This window comes from Mus musculus, chromosome 6, assembly GCF_000001635.26.
Source record: "Mus musculus strain C57BL/6J chromosome 6, GRCm38.p6 C57BL/6J".
Taxonomy (NCBI): Eukaryota; Metazoa; Chordata; class Mammalia; order Rodentia; family Muridae; genus Mus; species Mus musculus.
The window spans coordinates 37,869,713-37,889,386 of record NC_000072.6 but is presented as its reverse complement, the minus strand read 5'-3'; the positions used below and the strand labels follow the sequence as shown (position 1 = coordinate 37,889,386).

Sequence of the window (19,674 nt, the reverse complement as noted above, 5' to 3'; positions counted from 1 at the left end):
ATCAACATGTAAAAGAATGCAAATTGATCCATTCTTATGTCCCTGTACAAAGCTCAAGTCCAAGTGGATCAAGGACCTCCACATAAAACCAGATACTCTAAACCTAATAGCAAAGAAAGTGGGGAAGAGCCTCGGAACACATAGGCACAGGGGAAAAGTTCCTGAACAGAACACCAATGGCTTTTGCTCTAAGATCAAGAATCGACAAATGGGACCTCATAAAACTGCAAAGCTTCTGTAAAGCAAAGGACACTGTCAATAAGACAAAACAGCAACCAACTGACTGGGAAAAGATCTTTACCAATCCTACTTTTGTAAGCAGCCTCCACATGCAACTTCTGTATGAACTGAGATTACAGGTTTTATGGCAGAGGATTGGAAGTGGCTACCCAAAATCTTAAATTTCAAGTCATTTTAATATATATCAACTTATATAGGCCTACTTATCCAATCACATATAAATGATAGTTGGGTGTTTGGAAAAAACAAAAGGGACTACAGTATATAAAGGTCTCTAACTTTAGAGCAGCTGTAGTGCTTGGAAGGTTGAATATTATGAAGGATTTTTTTTTTAATCCAAACCACACAAAGCTACCATTAGAGTTTGTGGCAGCCTCAACTCCTATCATCACGATACTCATCATAGCATATATGAAATGTAGCATTCTTTTTCACATGAGTATGATAATCTACTTATTATCATCTCATACCTAAAGTACTACAGCTCAAACGCAGGCTGTGTACATGTTACACAAATTCCCTACCACTGAGTTGAACTCCTAGCCCATCTCATTCTGAAGACTACTTCTTTAGTGTATATTGAAAATGCAGGGCTAGACTAGGGAAGTTAGCTCCATTAGTAATGCCTACCTACTATGTATGTGTTTGGAAAAAGCATTAAAAAACACAACCAGCAAAACGAAACATAAAACTGGGTGTAATACTGGTGTCATCCCGGGCAGAGGCAGGTGGCTCAGAAGTTCAAGGTCATCACCTTCTACATAGGAGTCTAATAAGGCTAGCCTGGGCTAGCAGAGCTCTAAGATCTCAAAAACAGTAATAACAAAAACCTGAGCAGGACATGGGGGAGTAAGCGCTAGTCTTAGGTGTTTGGGGGGCCACGATGAGAATTCACTTGAATCCACACAACAGTTCTCAAGACTAGCCTGGGCAATCAAGATCCTGTGCTAAAATCACCAAAACCAATGAAAGATATATGTAGGCATGGGGACATCAAAGAGAAGCCTATTAACCTGTATCATTAATGTATGAATAAAAAACAATAAAAAAGAGAAAATACAGAATTAAAACATGAAAAGGGGAGCAAGTTACAGGAAGAAGTTTGAAATTTTGAGCGTCTAGGTGACAGAGAAACATTGGCTGCTCCCTTAATAATCTTTGCTTCCCTGGCTGTGCCAGGCAGGTAGTGGAGCTGGAGGGCTGACTCCGCATTTAACAGTAGCACCTACATGTGTGTTCATAACCAATCTCAGCATACAGGAGGCAAGAGATGGAGTTCAGAGCCATCCTCCACTACATAGACAACTGGAGAACATTTTTGGCGATATAGTTTCAGGCTAGTGTAAACTACAAAAAAATAATGCTAAAGTATGCTAAGAAGAAGAAACATGAGGGGGTGGGGGGAAAAAAGGCATCAGGTAGGACCCAAATATCACTGATTGATGAAAATTAGTTCTAATGCTTTGTCTTAATTCAGCTCCCAAAAGCCCTGCTTCCAGATGCTGAGGATCCCATACAGGAGATGGAGATACGACTTGTAGAGTGCATGGGCAAAGGACCAAGGGAGAAGACGAGCAGGGAGAATCACCATGGCAGGGAAGCAGAGAGATCTGAATTAAAGGCCCATCGACATGTAAGAATCCGGGGAATTGGCCCCAGGGGCCACTCCCCTGCTTGAGTCTGGGAAACCAAAGATAAAAAATAGATTTAGAAAATATTAACTCAAGAACACGAGAGGGGAGTATATGATAGCTGCAGGGAGGTTTAGAAGTATCCAGACATTGAGCTAGTTAGGCATATTAAAAATTCAGCTGATGTGTGGTGTGTGTGTGTGTGTGTGTTTCATTTGTGAATCCAGAGCTCTTAGTTAGGGGAGTACAGAGTGAGCTGAGCTCAGTGCAGATTAACTATTCACTGCTACAACTAATCACTTAAGGAAAATAAGAGAAACTTATCTGCAGAGCAATTAAATAGCACTGCTCTGGATATAACCATTAATGGCCCAGATGTCAAAGTCAGAGCAGCTTTAGTAGACAAACAGAAAACTTAGGAGACCAGAAAACAAGTATTTTAGCAAACCCTTATAGAAGATCAGAGGTCAAAACTAAAAATATTTATAAATGATATCAAAATTGAAGGTATGGTAGACACAGAAGCAAATGTAACAATAATTTCATCAAAATCTTGGCTTCCAGACTGGATTCTTCAGGAGGTAAATATTCGGTTTCAAGGAGTTGGAACTTTATCTCAGGTAAAACAAAGTGTGAGATGGCCTAAGTGCATAGGGCCAGAAGGTCAAATAGGAAAATTAAAACCATATGTGACTAATACAGTCATGAATTTATGGTTATGTGATTTGTTGCAGCAATGGAAAACACAGATTAATATACCTTCAATCTCAGAAATGATATTTGATTAAGTAAGTAGTTATGTCTTGCTGGGGATTTCAAGCTGCTCCTGAAAAAAATACAAAGAGGCGATACTATTTATTACCTAGGATATAAGCTAGGTTTACAGAAAACTCAACCACAGAAAGTACAAATCCAGGGAGATTAAAACAAACTCTTGATGATTTTCAAAAGTTACTGGGAGATAATAACTGGCTATAGTCCACAACTAGACTAACTACTCAAGAGCTAAGTAATTTATTTATCAGCTGAGGCTGAAAGAGAATTGGCTCTGACAGAAAAGGAACTATGGCATGCACGTGTGGGTCTCTTGGATCCCAAGCTGGACTGTATGTTGGTTATTCTGCCTTCTACTCATTCTCTCATAGGAATTCTTATATATAGAGAGAAGATGATATCTTAGAACGGATATTTTTAGCTCACAGAGTTAAAAATTAAAAGACCTGTGTAGAAAAGGTTGCCAAATTGATTCTGAAATTGAGAGAGAGAGAGAGAGAGAGAGAGAATGAGAGAGTGTGTTAGTTCATCAGTTACCAGGAGTAGAACCAGCAGAAATTGTGGTACCTCTTACTAATGCTGAAATTTGGCTCATTGGGGGGTGGGGGATGGGGGGAGAAAATGAACACCGACAAGAGCTTGCAGTAATTTTTTTGGAAAGATTAATAACAAATATCCCTGAAATAAGAGACTTCAGTTTATAAAAGGAACTAATTGAATTCTCCCTCATACAGTAAAAGGCAGACCAATTTCTGGAACACCTACATTCTATATGGATGCAAATAAATCAGGGAAGGCAAGTTATTAAGTCAGGAAAAATAAAGTGACTCAGAGCCCTTATGATGCAGTTCAAAAAACTAGAGCTGGGCTGGAGAGATAGCTCAGTGGTTAGGAGCACTGACTGCTCTTCCTGAGGTCCTGAGTTCAAACCCCAGCAACCACATGGTGGCTCACAACCATCTGTAAAGAGATCTGTAATAAGATCTGACAGTGACAGTATACTCATGTAGATAAAATAAATAAAATCTTAAAACAAAACAAAACAACCCCCCCCCAAACCAGAGCTATATACCATTCTTAAAGTATTATTTAATTTTTCTGGACCTCCTAGTATTGTTACCAATTTTCAATATGCAAAAAGGGTTGTTTTACATATAGAAACTGTGGAATTTATTCCAGATCATTTAGAATTAGCTTATTTATTCACCTTCAGCAAGCAGTTAGAAATAAAAATCATCCGTTATGTAACACATCTAGCACAACGTAATAATGACAGTGCTCAGTTATCAACCAGAAATATGTTAGAAGTCTCATAATTTCAGAAGAATCACGATATTAGTAGCAAAAGTTTGAAGATTTTTTTCTATCACTTGGCAACAAGGCAAGGAAGTAAGGCAATGTCCTACTTGTTCTTTGTATAACAAAACTACATTGCCTGCAAGAAGTAACCCAAAAGGTACCACCCCACCCCCCGGAAAAAAAGATATTTGGAAAATGTGTTTCCTTTTAAAGAGTTTGGGATATTAAAGTATGTACATTTTATTGTATAATTGTTCAATGGTAACTGGTTTAAGTTCTGAAAAGGGCGATTCTGTAATTACACACTTACTAGAAGTTAGGACTATTATGGGGATACCTACAAACTAAGGCTGACATAGATTTCTCATAAAATGAAGATTTTTTTTGCATACTTCAACAAAAAGCACATTACAGGCAGGTAACACAATCTCACAGGACAAGCAGTTGTAGAAAGATCTAATCATTCTCTAAGAGATGCTTAACAAACAGAAAGAGGTAACAATGCCCTCTCCAGAGATAGATTATATAGTACTTTATTAAATTTATATTTTAAATGCTAATGAGCAAAACAACAGCTGCTGAAAAGACAATGAATTGTGGAAAAAACTACTGAAATATGACAGGGATGCCATAATTTCAGAATGGAAGGAAGAAAATGTGTTGCTTTGGGGAAGAGGTTTTGTCTTTGTTTCCATAAGAGAAGAAAGCTGTGGATTCTATCAAAATGAAGATTATTCAGGAAAGATCTCCTGAAGAAAGGAAGACCTTCTGAAACCATGTGCTGACATGAACAACACTAAGGAAGATAGAGGTGCAGAAAAACAACAGTACAGTTGATGTCAGGGAACAATACACACACACACACACACACACACAAACCTGCCCCATGGAAACAGCTAGGGAGTTGATTGAGGAAGGGGAGGCTATACTTTGTCAGACTCAGACCTTTAAATGCTGCAAACTTGTGCCTAGCTATGGTGTCAGTTTTAACTACACAGAATAAACAGGATGATCTAGATATCAACAAAATAGAAACAGAATTAGCAATGCTCACACTCAAGGACACAAGGACACAGACACAGAGAGTTGCTGACCACTGCTGCCTTGTGAAGTGAAGAGCAGATCATGTATTAACTGTATAGCAACTTAAAAAGAAACGATTTCATGGTGTGGTGTTACCAAAAAATGGGTTATTTTTTTTTTTTAGGTTTTAAGTAAATTCAGAGTACCACTACAGTTCAAATTTGTTATGTTCTAAAGAGTTACAATGATTTAGAGATGGGGTAAAGTATTTGAGCAGGGTGGTGGCAACCCACACCTTCAATCCCAGCACTCAGGATACCTCTGAATTCTAGACCATAGTGGTCTAGACAATGAAGTAAGGCTGGGATAGTCTGCTGATAAGAAAAAGCCACTTGCAAACGGCAGTCTGAAATTCAAAATGACTTTCTTTTAAGGGTTCTATGTAGGTTTTTCCTTAATAAACAGTAGTGTCTTTAATGAGCTAAAAGATATACAACAGTCTTAAGTTTATATAAAGAGAAAGGGGCATATAGGCATATTTATTCACATACTAAGGTATACTTAAGAGTTTCAAAATAAATAGTAGTATCCTTAATAATCTAAAAGATCACTCTTAAATTTATATAAAGAGAAAGTATAAAGAGAAAGGGGAATGTAGGCATATTTATTCATATACTAAAGGCATATTTAGAATTTCAAACATCAAATTTTTAATTTAAAAGATAATGCTTTTTTATTGCTAAAAAGCACTTTGCCCTAGGAAAGATATATCCTGCTAGTCAATGAAAGACCCAGAATTAGAGTTGGGCAAAATTTTTCTTTTACCTTTCCAGGAGAAGAAAAATATTTACCTAAGAAATGCAGAGATAACTGAACAAGAGAAACATCTAAAGAAAATGATGGATTGGTGCTGGAGAGATGGCTCAGAGGTTAATAGCACTGACTGCTCTTCCAGAGGACCTGAGTTCAATTCCCAGCAACCACATGGTGGTTCACAACCATCTACAGGGGGATCTGATGCCCTCTTCAGGCAGGCAGATATGTATGCAGCAGAGCATATCTCATACATTAAAATAAATAAAAAATTAAAAAAGAAAGAAAGGAAGGAAGGAAGGAAGGAAGGAAGGATCAAAAAGAGAAATCCTGGGGCTGGTGAGATGGCTCAGTGGGTAAGAGCACCCGACTGCTCTTCCGAAGGTCAGGAGTTCAAATCCCAGCAACCACATGGTGGCTCACAACCATCCGTAACGAGATCTGACTCCCTCTTCTGGAGTGTCTGAGGACAGCTACAGTGTACTTACATATAATAAATAAATAAATAAATATTAAATAATTAAATCTTAAAAAAAAAAAAAAAAAAGAGAAATCCTAAGAAAAGAAATAAACTGGTGAGATATAAAAATGATACAGTTAAATTTATTAACTGTACTGCACATTAGTCATCAGCTTGGCAATACAGAGTACAAATACCTTTTGTCAGAGGAGATAAATACACATTTTAGGGACAATGTGATATCGTTTTGAACTGAAGAAGACAAGACAGTTCCCCCAAACTGTGCCTATACTGTAGACTTTCGGTTAACAAAATTGGGAGGGTGGCCTGCCATTCATTCCAGAGACTCTGGGTGGGAGAACAGTGATGGGGCTGGAAAAGCAGATGGCTCCTCAGTTAAGAGCACCTGCTGCTCTTTTAGAGTTTGGTTCCCAGGACCCCTCAGCAGCTCACAACTGCCTGGAACTCCTGCTCCAAGGGACCTGACAGCCTCTTCTGGCCTCCACAGGCACCCACAGACACATGGTACACATTCACACATATACATAATTTTAAAATGAATACAAAATCTTCTAAACAAAACTAGCAAAACTAAAAAAACAAAACAAAAAACAAAAAACAAAACAAAACAAAAAAAAAACCCACAAACTGAGTTCTTGTATTTTATTATTCCCAGAAGGGAAAAAAAATTGACCCCTATCAAAAGTGTGCTTTTTAGTCGTTAGAAGTAGCTCTTAATAGTTTACTACTCTAGCTGGACATCATGCCACCATGTTAAATTAACATTTCTCTAAGATATTAGTTACCCAAGCTAATATTCCAGAGTGGGGGAAAAAAATCTTAACTCTTCCTACATAAAACTGGATATTAAGAAACTTTCAGTGAGACAGGTGTGACTCACCTGTAATCCTAGCACTTGGAAGACAGCAGAGTAACTACAAGTGTGAGGCCAGGTCACTGACAGAGGAACCCTGTCTCAAAACAAAAGGATAGTCAAGACGATTATCCTTATTTTTTTTAAGGAATAGCCTTAGAAAAGCAATTTGGATGAGGGCTCTAGAGAAGTGATTATGATGGTAATAAATCTGTAATTTCTACTGCTGATACTTTTTAAAATATGAACTTTTATGTGTATGAGTGTTCTGGCTGCATGTCTATGTACCACATGTACACAGTGTCTGCAGAATCCAGCAAGTAGCATCAGATCCCCTGCAGCTGGAGTTAAAGACCTCTGTGAATGGCTTTACAGGGCCTGGGAATGGAGCCCAGGTCCTATGAAAGAGTAGCCAGCACTCTTAAATCATTGAACCATCTCTCCAGCCCTTACTCCTGCTACCTTTGTTTTAAGTTGACATCCTGAAGTATGGCATACTCTTATGTCAGCACTTGGGAGGTAGATGCAAAAGGATAAAGAACTTGAGGCCAGCTTAGGCTATATATCCTTAGATTCGTGGTTCTCTATCTTAATTACCTGCTTAGCCAATAGATACTGTTTGACTCATGATGCTTGTACTCACAAATTCATGAGAAGAATGGTGATGACCAAGTAAATGTTATTCCAAGCACACACATGGAGGACTCACAAAAGTCTACAATGCCAGCCCCAGGGGATCTTGACACCTTCTTCTGGCCTCCAAGGGCATCAAGCATACATGTGTGCAGACATACATTAAGACAAAACAATCACCAATCAATATGTATGTGTGTGTATATATACATGTATATATGTATAGGTATGTATATGTATGTATATATACACATATACATACATACATACATATTAATATATTATCATAAAAGAATCTGAAAGGAGATAACCTGCATAGCTGGTCAATGCTAGTCCTAGAAGCAATCATCTAAATAAAAATCTCAGTGCAGAGTTCTGAGAGATTGTTTAGTGGTTAAGAGAGCCTACTGCTCATGCCAAAGAGGGCCACAAAGATACACACTGATATAGAAATCCTCCCCAAATACACGACTTTGCACTTCCTCTAGGTTGTACACCAAATGTAGATGGTAAGTCTCTATTGCTAAGGCCAGCCTTGGTGGTGTACACACACTTTAATCCCAGCATTTGGGAGGCAGAGGCAGGTGAATAATCACTGAATTCCAGGACAGTCAGAGCTACATAGAAAGACAATGTCTCAAAACAAAACAAAACCCTACTGCTGATGACACCAGACACTGGGATTCCAAGACATGGAGAAGTCAAGCATTCCTCCTTTTCTGACTAGCTTTTTCAGACACCAGAAAATGCTACGCAGGATGCTTGGGGTTCGGAGGTGGGTGAGGAAATCAAAGGTCTCATGGAGCTATGAGCCGTATGAAGTGCAATATTAACCTGCATGGAAAGATGCCCAACTGCAATAATGGCATGACTGTTATGAGGGTAACCAACTGCTTTCTGTTTGGATTTGAGGCATATTCCTTAAGAGGAAATCCATGCCTCCTAAGACTGGAAACCTTAAGAGGAAATCCATGCCTCCTAAGACTGGAAACCTGGTCAAAGTCCCATGCTTGCTTGTTAGGTGTGATCTTTTTATACTAAGAAGTCAAATGAACCTCTGCATAGCAGGTTAAAGTTTCTTATGGTCAGTTATTTGAGGTAAGTTCCTTCTAGCCCAGGCTGCCCTTGGCTGAATCTGTGGTGACTGATCTTCTTGCCTTAGCCTCACACACGCTAGTATTACAGATATGAGCCGTCACATCCACTAGTAAAGAGTTTGCATGTAAGCTGGATAGTGGTCCTTTAATCTGAGCATGTGGAGGCAGAGGTAGGAGGATCTCTGTGAGTTTCAGAACAGTGAGAGAGCTACATGGAGATACCCTGTGGGATTGTTTAACATTTTGTTCTGGCATGCCCAATGACTTCCATTTAGAATTTCTCTCCTCCCATAATGTGGTCTCAGGATTGAAATCAGGCTTGGCAGCAAGCAGCCCAGTGGTTTTGTGTTTTAGTTTATTTTGTTCTTATATAATTCTATACCTATATATAGTACATTCTAGAATTGTCAGTAGCCAATAGTAGCAGGATACACAGGGGCTCAGGAGGCCCACCTCCGTTCCTGGTTGACAAGGCTAGTCTGGTACAAGATCAGTAGCAGTAGCCACAGTTACTAGTTCCTGATTGAATGGCTATATCTGCCTAGAAGATGACATTTTGCAGGATTTCTGTTTTCTAGCTCTTGAATTCTTTCTGTCCTCTTTTTCTTGGCAAACTCCAGGTTCAGAGGATCCAACTCCCTCTTCTAGCCTCAAAGGATACCAGGGACTCATGCAGTACACATTATAGACAGACATGCAGGAAAAACACTCACACACAAAGTAAAATTAAATGTTTAGGACTCCTGTATAAGACAACTTAACAGTGCTGGAGAGTTGGTCCAGTGGTGAGAAGTGCTCGGTGCTCTTGCAGAGAACCTGGGCTCACATCTATAACTTCAATTCCAGAGAATCTGACACACTCTTCTGGCATCTATGAGCACCAGGCACATATGTGTTATATATACATACATACATACATGCATGCAGACATGCAGGCAGGCAAAACAATTCATATGCATTAAGGAGAACCTAGGGGAGGGGAATGAAGATAAATACAAAAATACATCTAAGAATTAAAAACTGGGAGCTTCATGGTAGTGAGTGCTTTATATTTACAAGGCTTACTCCTCAGCATCAACATAACATTATTGCAATTAAGATTAAGATTTGAGCCTGATAAAGCATGCCTTTGAACCTAGCACTCAAGAGTCAGAGGTCACCCAAGGTTACATAGAATAAGATTAATGTTATACCTGCATTACCTTTCCAGCAAGCAAGCCCCTTTGAGACAAACTACTATGAGATTCCACCTTTCCTGCAACCTAATAAAGAATCCCAAGTTTCACAGATAGTAAGTTTCTTATGACAATGGCAAGTAACTCAAGGATTAGAGACAAAAAAAGGTGGTTTATTATAAATAGCAACAGCATAAACTCAAGTATTTGTGACAAAGCAACTCAGTGCAGAGGTTCCTCCATCTATATTCTTGCCCAGGCCACTTTATGTTTGACAAGATCTCCTTGATGTAAAAAGCCCAGAGGAAAATCACTAAACTCTATTCTAGGAACCCGAGGTCACGATACCCCAGCTAATTGATCCCTGCTCACCAGAAGAGAAGGACATTCCACCTCTTTATGTTCTGACTGGACCAATGGGAAATACAAAAGGAGCTAGAGAAAATGGTTCTCCCCAGAGGGAAGGCCAGGAAGCTAACTCTACTACACCTGGTCCCTTCTCCCCCTCCCTATCATGCCTCTGGCCATGGGGAGGCCAGACAAGCTTTATCTGGGCTATGAGACCATCCCCTTAAGGGAAGCATGAGGACCAAGCTACAAACCAGAGGAAGGAGGAGGAAAGGGAATTAATATAATATTATTGATTTATATTATAATTGGAACAGCCCAAACCATCCCTTTTAGGAGAGGCCCCAAGCCCTTATCAGCCTATTGAAGACTTTTTATATACATCAGCTGACTTTTATACACATCAGCTGATTGCCAGGAGCTCCTGGCCACCCTGTTTATAGCCAAGGACACCTAAATCTGGCTGGATAGAAACTTGCTCTGGGGCTGGGTGGCAGGTCACTTCCCAACACAAAGGCCCAAATAGAGTGAACTTTCCCATCCATCCAACCCAGTTGAGATTCTAATATCAATAAAGAATGTAATGGTCACTTCTTGCCAAACATCACTGGAAGGATTAAAAGTGGCAGCCAGAAAACCTGCCAACTTATCCAAGCCAAGTCCGAATATTCAAGGACCTGATAATGAATTGCCTGCTGAGTCTGGAAAAGGTGTGTGAGGCATATCAGGTGTTTACCCCATAAACCCAGATGCCCCTGAAAAACAGTGAGCCACTAATATTACCTTTATCACACAGTCTCCTCCAGACATAAGGAGAAAGCTGCAAAAATTAGAAGGATTTGAAAGAATGAGTAAGTCTCAATTTTTGGAAATTATCTAGAAAGTTTACAGAGCAACCTGCTCCAGTATGTAGATAACCTCCTCCACTGAAGAAGAGGAAGAGCCAAAAGAAGGCCTTTTAGAATCCCTCCAGGCCCCAGGGTACAAAGTCTCAGCCAAGAAGGTCCAACTGTACTTCCCTCAGGTCACATAACTAGGCTACAACCTAGAGGGAGGAAAATACATGCTTTCCTATGACTGTATTTCAGCCATCCTGCAAATCACTGGAAACAAACAAACAGGTATGGAAATTCCTGGGGGCAGTTAGATATTGTTGGCTATGGACATGGGATTTGCTCTTTGGAATGGACTGAGACTAAGAGGGGGCCTTCTTCAAAGCTTTGAAAAGAGCTCTGGTATATGCCCTAGCCCTTCCACATATGACTAAGCCATTTCACTTGTATGTGGATGAAGCCAGAGGCATTCCCCAGGGATCCTCACACAAACCCTGAGACTCTGGAAAAGACTGGTGGCCTATCTGTTCAAGAGACTTGACTCCATCACAGTCAGATGGACAGCATATATGAAGGTCATAGCTGCCTCCACCTTGCTGGTAAAGAAGTTGACAAATTAACATTAGGGCAAGAACTATTCCTGACAGCTCTTTTGAGGCCCTCTTGAGGGAGATACCTGAGAAATGGATGTCTAATGCCTGGCGTGAGATGAGGGGACTCAACACTAAGCCCTGCTACTAACTAGAGCAACCCTGCATTTGGTTCCATAAGATGCCAGCCCTCAACCCTGCCAAGCCTGCTGTAGGACGATAATCTCATGGAACGGCTGCATGACTGTCCTGCAGTTAATGACCTAGTCCAGCCTTTAATCCCAGCACTTGGGTGGCAGAGGCAGGCGAATTTCTGAGTTTGAGACCAGCATGGTCTACAGAGTGAGTTCCAGGACAGCCAGGGCTACACAGAGAAACCGTGTCTCGAAGGGAAAAAAAAAAAAAAAAAAAGGAATGATCTAACACCCCACTGGTGATACCAAATGAAGTATGGAAGCAGTTTTGTTCAAGATGGAATCAGATATGCAGGAGTAGCAGCAGTGGCCCAATATAAGATTATCTATGCACAATCTTTTGTACAGGAATTTTAATCCAGCAACAAGGCTGCTCTGGCTGGAATACAGACACACCTTTAATCCCAAGAGATAGAAGGAAACATATCTCTGAGTTCAAGGCCAGCCTGGTATAGAGCAAGTTTCAGGGAAAGAAAAACTCAGGTTCAGGCATAATGGTGAAGAATGGAAAATTACTGACTGCTCCTGAGAACATGAACTTTTCACCCTGGACCCCGGCTTACTGCCAGGTGGCCTAAACACCCGGAACTTTTGAGAAAAATAACCACAGAATGTTTCAATGTCCCAGGTGCCTTGAAACAAATATCCGCCCCTAGACTTCCTCTATTTCCTCCCCAATCCTCCCCCTGGTTTGTGGTTTTTGCCTTTATAAGCCTGCTGAAAAATAGGGTCAGGGTCGAACTCCTCGACCCCTGCGTGGTGTATGAGTCTCTGCCCCAGCATGCTGGTTTGAGCTCATGTCCCGTCTTCTCACTGTTAATAAACTTCCTCGTGTGATTACAGCAAGTTCGGTCTCAGTGTCTCGCTGGGTGCGCGCTATTCCCGAGACTTGAGTGAGGGTCTCTCTTCGGGAGTCCTTCAATGGTACATGCCTTTAATCCCAACACTCAGAAGACAGAAGAGGCATGCAGATCTCTTGAGTTCTGTCAGTTCTGTTCAATCCGTTCACTGAGTACAGTTGAGTTGGGAGTTCAGAGCATCAGTGGAGTGGAGTTGAAGTCATGCAATTTTCAATGCAGGTCAGCAGAGACCGTTGAAACCAGAGAATAAGGAAGCAGAAGATTAAAACAAAGTACCAGACTTAGTTTGAGGCCAAGCAGAGCAATTCAGTGAAAAGGTGAGAAAAGCCAGATTGAATCAGTCAGCTTGGAGAATTCAAGCCAGAACAGCTGAGTTGAACCAGCCAGTCAGAGTTCAGAAAGAGTAGAAAAGAAAATCAAGAAGAAGGAAGACTAACATGTGGATACTTCATGCCTCCTTAGAATAGCGAACAAAATACCCATGGAAGGAGTTATAGAGACAAAGTTTGGTGCTGAGATGAAAGGATGGACCATCCAGAGACTGCCCCACCCGGAGATCCATCCCATAATCAGTCACCAAACGCAGACACTATAGCATATGCCAGCAAGATTTTGCTGAAAGGACCCTGATATAGCGGTCTCTTGTGAGGCTATGCAGTGCCTGGCAAATACAGAAGTGGTTGCTCACAGTTACCTATTGGATGGAACACAGGACCCCCAATGGAGGAGCTAGAGAAAGTACCCAAGGAGTTAAAGGGATCTGCAACCCTATAGCAGAAGATGGCCTAGTCGGCCGTCATTGGGAAGAGAGGCCCTTTGGTATTGTAAACTTTATATGCCCCAGTACAGGGGAACACCAGGGCCAAGAAGTGGGAGTGGGTGGGTGGAGGGGCAGGGCGGGGAGAGGGTATAGAGGACTTTCAGGATAGCATTTGAAATGTAAATGAAGAAAATAACTAATAAAAAATTTTAAAATTAAAAAAATAAAGAAAAATAGAAAGAGTGAGCTTATCAGCAGTAAGTCTAAGTCGACAGTTATGTAGAATGATAAATTACTTTTACAGTCTTTAAGCAGGAGAACCTCACCTCGAGGAGCTGAGATTTTAGCTTTGACCTAAGCACTATACTGGGAGAAAGACAACACTATCATCAACTACACTGATCAGCAATATGCTTTCACCGTGGCCCAGGCCTATGGGCTCATACAGAGAAAAAGAATTGCTAACCTTAGCAGGAAAAGTAATCAAACACAGAAGCAATCTTAGCCATACTAGAACCTTATCTGATTACCCAAACGGATGGCTAATATCCCTTGGAAAGTATCCAAAAAAAGGAGACTCCCCAGAAGCCAGAGTTAACTAGGGCCACTTGGGAAGTAGCCCTAGAATCAATGGGTCCTCTTCAAGTTTTGGTAGCCCTGCCACAGCCCAGCTCATGGAACCACTTAGAACACATTCCAGGCGAGGATGACTGGGTGAAACAAGAACTAGCCACACAGGATAAATAGAGATGCTGCTGGATAGTGGATCCATCCTTCCCCCTGAGTTGTAGAAGGCCAATAGTTATAGATCTCCATCAAGTCACACATCTAGGAGCCAAGAAAACGAACTCTTCAGACCCAAGTATTATGTTCCGAATTTGAAAGTCTAATTAAAGATACCACCTTCAGATGTAACACCGGTACTGAGACAAACTCCAACCAAGAATAAAAGATCCCACAAGGGATCCAGGATTGAGGAAATGGGCCTGGGAAAAACTAGGAGTTGGACTTTACTGAAATAAAGTCTATAAATATTTGCTGGTGTTTGTAGACATCTTAGGATGGGGGGGAGAACTACACCACCCAAACAGAGAGTGCACCAATAGTTAAGAAACTTCTTCGGGAAGTCTTAGGTTTGGACTGTCTCTAGCTTTGGGGTTCGGCTGCCTTCATACCATGAAAATGTAAAAGCCATTTTTATTTTCTCAGACAAATGGATGGGATGAGAGCCATGCCCAAGGTTTAGGAATACAAGGAGCATTTCTAAATCCCTAGGCCTAAGCCTGGAAGCTTCTAGCCTCCATTCAACCTTATCTTCTGCAAGTCTGAACACTGAAGCCTTCAGCTTCCAGCCTCTGTCTGCTATCCTAGGTCTATATTATTTTAGCCTCTGAGACTTGCTGATGAATAAATTCATCCTTTCTAGCTTTTTCTGAACTCTGGATGGCTGCTGGTTTAACTCAGCTGTTCTAGCTTATATTCACTTCCAAGCTGACTGATTCAAATTGGCTTCTCTTAGCTTCTGACTGAATTCCTCTGCTTGGAAAAAACTACCTCTCACTTCATAACTAAAGTACATTGAACTGAACTAAATTTAGTCCCCTCTCTTCCTCGCTGCTCTTTAAGTAGCCTTTCTTTCCTGTTTCTTGTGAGAGTTGGGTGTATCCTATCTCTGACTTGTTCTGTCAATCTTTCTCTGATTTATCACTTTGTCTGCCTCTTAATTAGAGGTCACTGTTTGGATTAAAAGTGGTGCACTAAAGATGTGTCTGTATTCCAGCCAGAAGGATCATAGGTATGTACTAAGGGCCTGCCTGTATTCCAGCCAGAGGGATCAAAGGTGTTTAGTTGTCTATATTCCAGCTGGATCTTATCCTTGGATATGATTGATCTCTTGCCAGAGTACCCATGTTGCTGGATTGAAATTCTTCTACAAAAGCTAGTGTCTCAAATTCTGACAAAGGTATTAATTGGAAATGGCATTGAATGTATAGACCAGAGCCCAGGTCAGGCAAAAAGGATGAATAAAACTCTTTAGGAGACTCTGATCAAATTGGTACTGAAAACTGGCAAGAATTAGGCCAACTTCCTCTCCTGCTCAGGACCCAATGCACTCCTTACCAGGAGGGGACTGTTCCTTTTTGAAATTATATTTGGGGGACCACTTCCCATCTTCCAAACTCCAAGCTATTCACCAAGCAAAAATATCCAATCATTCCCTTCCCTTCGCAAGTCCTCACAGGCTTAGCAGGAACTTGCCACAGCATTGGCCAGATTGGAAAAGGAGTCCTGCCCTCTCCCACCTCTGATGCAGCTAACGGTTGAACCCTGCATTTTCATCTGCATGTCCAATATATCAAACAGAGAATAAACTTAGTTAAGCTTCTGATCTTTAGAACCAACCATGCCCCAGAACAGTACAAGTCAACTATTTGACTCTTGCCCATAGAACCAATTAGTTAATATGAAAAGGCAAGACAGTACTGAGGTTCCCCTATCTTATATTTTGCTGAGACTATTTTAGGTTTGACCAAAGTTTGGCTTCCTTGATGGAGAATATTGTGGAAAATTACCAAAATCTAAGAACCCAAAGTCAAGATACTCTAGCTTGGCTTCTGTTAAACTGGCCACTTGTACAAATCTTCCCCTCCAGTTAACTGCTTATCTTAGCTTCTGTTAAACTGCTTGCTTGCACAAAACCTCCTGCTCGCAACTACAAGGCAAGATAACAGGATATGGTTTTTGCCTCTGAAAGCCCCTTGCAGGGCAGTGGTAGTGCACAATTTTGATCCTAGTACTAGGGAGGCAGAGGCAGGCAGATTTCTGCAACTTCTGATTGAGCCTGGTCTACAAAGCAAGCTTCAGGACAGCCAGAGCTGTTACACAGAGAAACCCTTATCTCAAAACAACAAAAACAACAAAAAACCAAACAAACAAAAAAAAAGCCCCTTGCTCTAAAGATATAAAGCTCTTAATCATAGTGCTGCCACCTTTCAATACACACTTCCTTATGTTGTGGTGGCCCCCAACCATAAAATTATCTTCTTCGGTACATCATAATGGTAATTTTGCTACCGTTATGAATCAAAATGTAAATATCTAGTATGCAAGATATCTGATATGCGACCCCTGTGAAAGGTTCATTCCACCCTCTCAAGGGGTCTGGACCCACAGGTTGAAAACCACTGGATTACATTTGCATTCTAGATACCCGATTGTAATCCAGCTGGCTGGAATACTTTCATTTAGCTATAGACTGAGTGGTGTACCTCTGGTGGGCTTCCTGCAACAATAGAGACCCATGGAAAATAGTTTCCTGTATTTAAAGACTGTTGTAAGAAAAAACTAAATGCATCTAATTCAACAATCCAAGCCAGCAATTGCATCCTGACCTAATAAATATAATTACTTAACAAATTAACTTAAAACAGTTATTCCCTTTAAAAGAGATGTTAAAAGTGTCTGGCTAGCAGGTGCAATGGCTCATGCCTGTTATCTTTACTCTGAAGAAGCTGAGGCAGGAAGATTGCTAGCTGTGGACAATTCTGGGCTGCTACATAAGCCAAACAAAACATACACACACACACACACACACACACAAAACCCAAGAAGCAAGAGAAAAAAGATTTCCCTTCCTCAGTTACTTCGCATTTTAAAGACGTCAATTTGCCCAAATATTTGCAATATTAAAAGTTAAAAACTTCAAGTGTTCTCCCAGAAATAATTACTGCACTTCAAATCACTTTCAACGATTTAAACCTGGTAACATAAGCAAAGGAAACTACCTGTCAAAAACTAATTACCCAATAACACCACAAAAGAGAAAGTAACTTCCAACTACGGCATACAAAACACTTTGGAAGTCTATTTACTTTCTATCGTTTATCGAATCGCTCGAAATAAAATCTCCGAAAGCAGCAGACAACAAAACAACTTATCCCGGTTCCTTTGTCCCCTACGGAGGGGACAGAGAGGGAACTCATTAAGGTAAAAAGCCCGGAACGCACAAGATTCGAAACAGACGGCAGCCAATCTGCAATCAATCATCAAAGAAAATCCCCATCACTTCATCTCCATCCCTTCCTCCCCCCTCCGGCTCGCATAACCCGGGTGTACACGAGCTGATCCAGATCATATGCACCCGGACAAAGCTTTGCGGAGGAGCAGAGAGCAGCTAACTCGCCACAACCGTCAGAGCTCTGCAAAAGTGAGGGACCGCCGAGTCGCTCAGCCGGCGCGGGCCCATTTCACCCCCTCCCCAGCCGCGTGACAGCGGGTCGCGCCCGCCACCTCGCGGGCCCCTCTCACCTTGGGTGGCGAATGGCGAAGGACCACCGGCCGGGGAGCCCGGGGCGGGGGCGGGGGCGGGAGCGGGTGGAGGGGTCTCTGCCGAGCCCAGCGCGGGCGCCGTCAGCATGAGATAGCGCTGCGGCGCGGGCAAACAGCGCTGGCAGAACGAGTGCAGGCAGGGCAGCAGCTTGGGCACCCGGCTCTGGATGTTCTGGTGGCACACGGCGCAAGTGTCCAACAGGTTGAGCCGGGACGCCTCGCCGCCGCTCTCCGAGTCCGGGCCCTGCCGGCTCTCGGCCTCATTCTCCCCGCTCGGCGCCGCCGCTGCGGGGCCTCCGGCCGGAGCCGCTGCCGCCGCCGCCTTCTCCACAGCCACCTCCATTGTCCTGCGGCCGCCGCCGGGGAAGCGGGAGCGCGCTCACCGCCCGCCGCCCCCGACGACCTCCGCAGCCGCCGCCGCCTCCCGCTTCTCCGAGGCCGAACGGACTCGCGGAGGGAGCACAGGGAGGAAGCCACCTCCCGAGTGGCGCGGCCGGAAGACGCGGAGCTGTCAACGGGGACCGGTTCCCGCACCGCGACGCCGCCGCGCGGGCCGATAGGCAAACCGCCACCGAGACGCTCGATTCCGCCCAGCGCGCCCGCCCGTGCCTAGCAGCCTTTCTCTCGGGCCCCTTGGACCACCGCGGGCCCCGCCCCCACCTCCCTCTCCCAGCAACCGCGGCGACTGCGAGCCGAGCGCCATCCAATGACCGCCGCGCCTGCCCAGGGGGCGGGGTCTGCAGAAGCCCGCGAGGCTCGGACGGCCCCCGCGGGAGGTTGGGAGTGGGCGGGGCTAGCCCCGCCGGACGCGAGGACCGCGGCCGCTGATTGGCTCGCTGTGTGTGTGTCTCTCTTCTGTAGATTGTAAAGGAATCATTTGTTAAGGAGCCAGAGCAGGCATCGGGTTCCGCCCGCCGCTATGGCCCCGCCCAAGGGGCGGGGGCTCTGCCCAGTCTACCCAGCCTGATTAATTAAGAAACTGCTTGGAAAACTGCTTTTACTACTGGAGACTTAAATGGGTAAAGGAGTAAGATCGTGGGAGGGCCACGGGAGGATGAAGAAGTAAGTTACGTGCAAACGAGAAGAGACCCAAAACCGGGTTGTATGAGCCCACATTGTGTGAAAGGGGGAGTGTGCAGGCAGCTTTACTCTTTTTGTGGCCTGAATTTATCTCTGTGATGAATTAATGAGAATGATGTAAAGGGGGAGAAATTACAAATTTGTCGGAACTTTAAAAGACCTCAATGGAAAAGGGTGAAATTAATTTTGCTTCTTAAATGAATAAAAGCAGTTAATTTTTTTGAGGACTAAATAAATGATCTGCAAGTGTCCATAGTACCTGAATATTAAACTCTTAAAAAAAAAAAAAAGGCAGACGTGGTAGCACACACCTATACTAATACTCCAGAGGCAAAGGCAGGAAAATCACTACAAATTCAAAGTTATTCTAGGTTTTAGTCAGTGTAAAAGCCTGTCTCAAAAGGGGGGGGGGGGACCTCAATTCTGGTTTTAGAGTTTCAGTATTATATTTCATGTCTTCCTTCTCCCGTGCTTGTTACCGGAAATTCTGGGGAGTCCCATGGGAAGTGCCACCTGTTACTAGGGAAATCAGAGTCCCCTCTTGAGGTTCTTAGTCTCATTAATAAAAGAATTTAAGAAGAGCCTCAAAAGAAGCTGGAGGAAATTTTATTAGAGTTTAAAAGAAAAGAAAGAAAAAAACCAATGCAGGCAAGCTGTAAAT

The 19,674-nt window shown here is 42.6% G+C and overlaps 1 protein-coding gene across 3 annotated transcripts in view; it reads right to left on the bottom strand.

Moving 5' to 3' along the window:
- Trim24 (tripartite motif-containing 24) overlaps nucleotides 1–18,576 on the bottom strand; it is a 97,635-nt gene extending 79,059 nt beyond the window's left edge. For all 3 annotated transcript variants that reach the window (NM_145076.4, NM_001272064.1, XM_006505895.3), the window contains exon 1: nucleotides 17,913–18,576. In NM_145076.4, the coding sequence (NP_659542.3) occupies nucleotides 17,913–18,276 (364 nt within the window). In that variant the 5' untranslated portion in view covers nucleotides 18,277–18,576. The remainder of the gene's footprint in view (nucleotides 1–17,912) is intronic.
- Nucleotides 18,577–19,674: the final 1,098 nt, after the last annotated feature.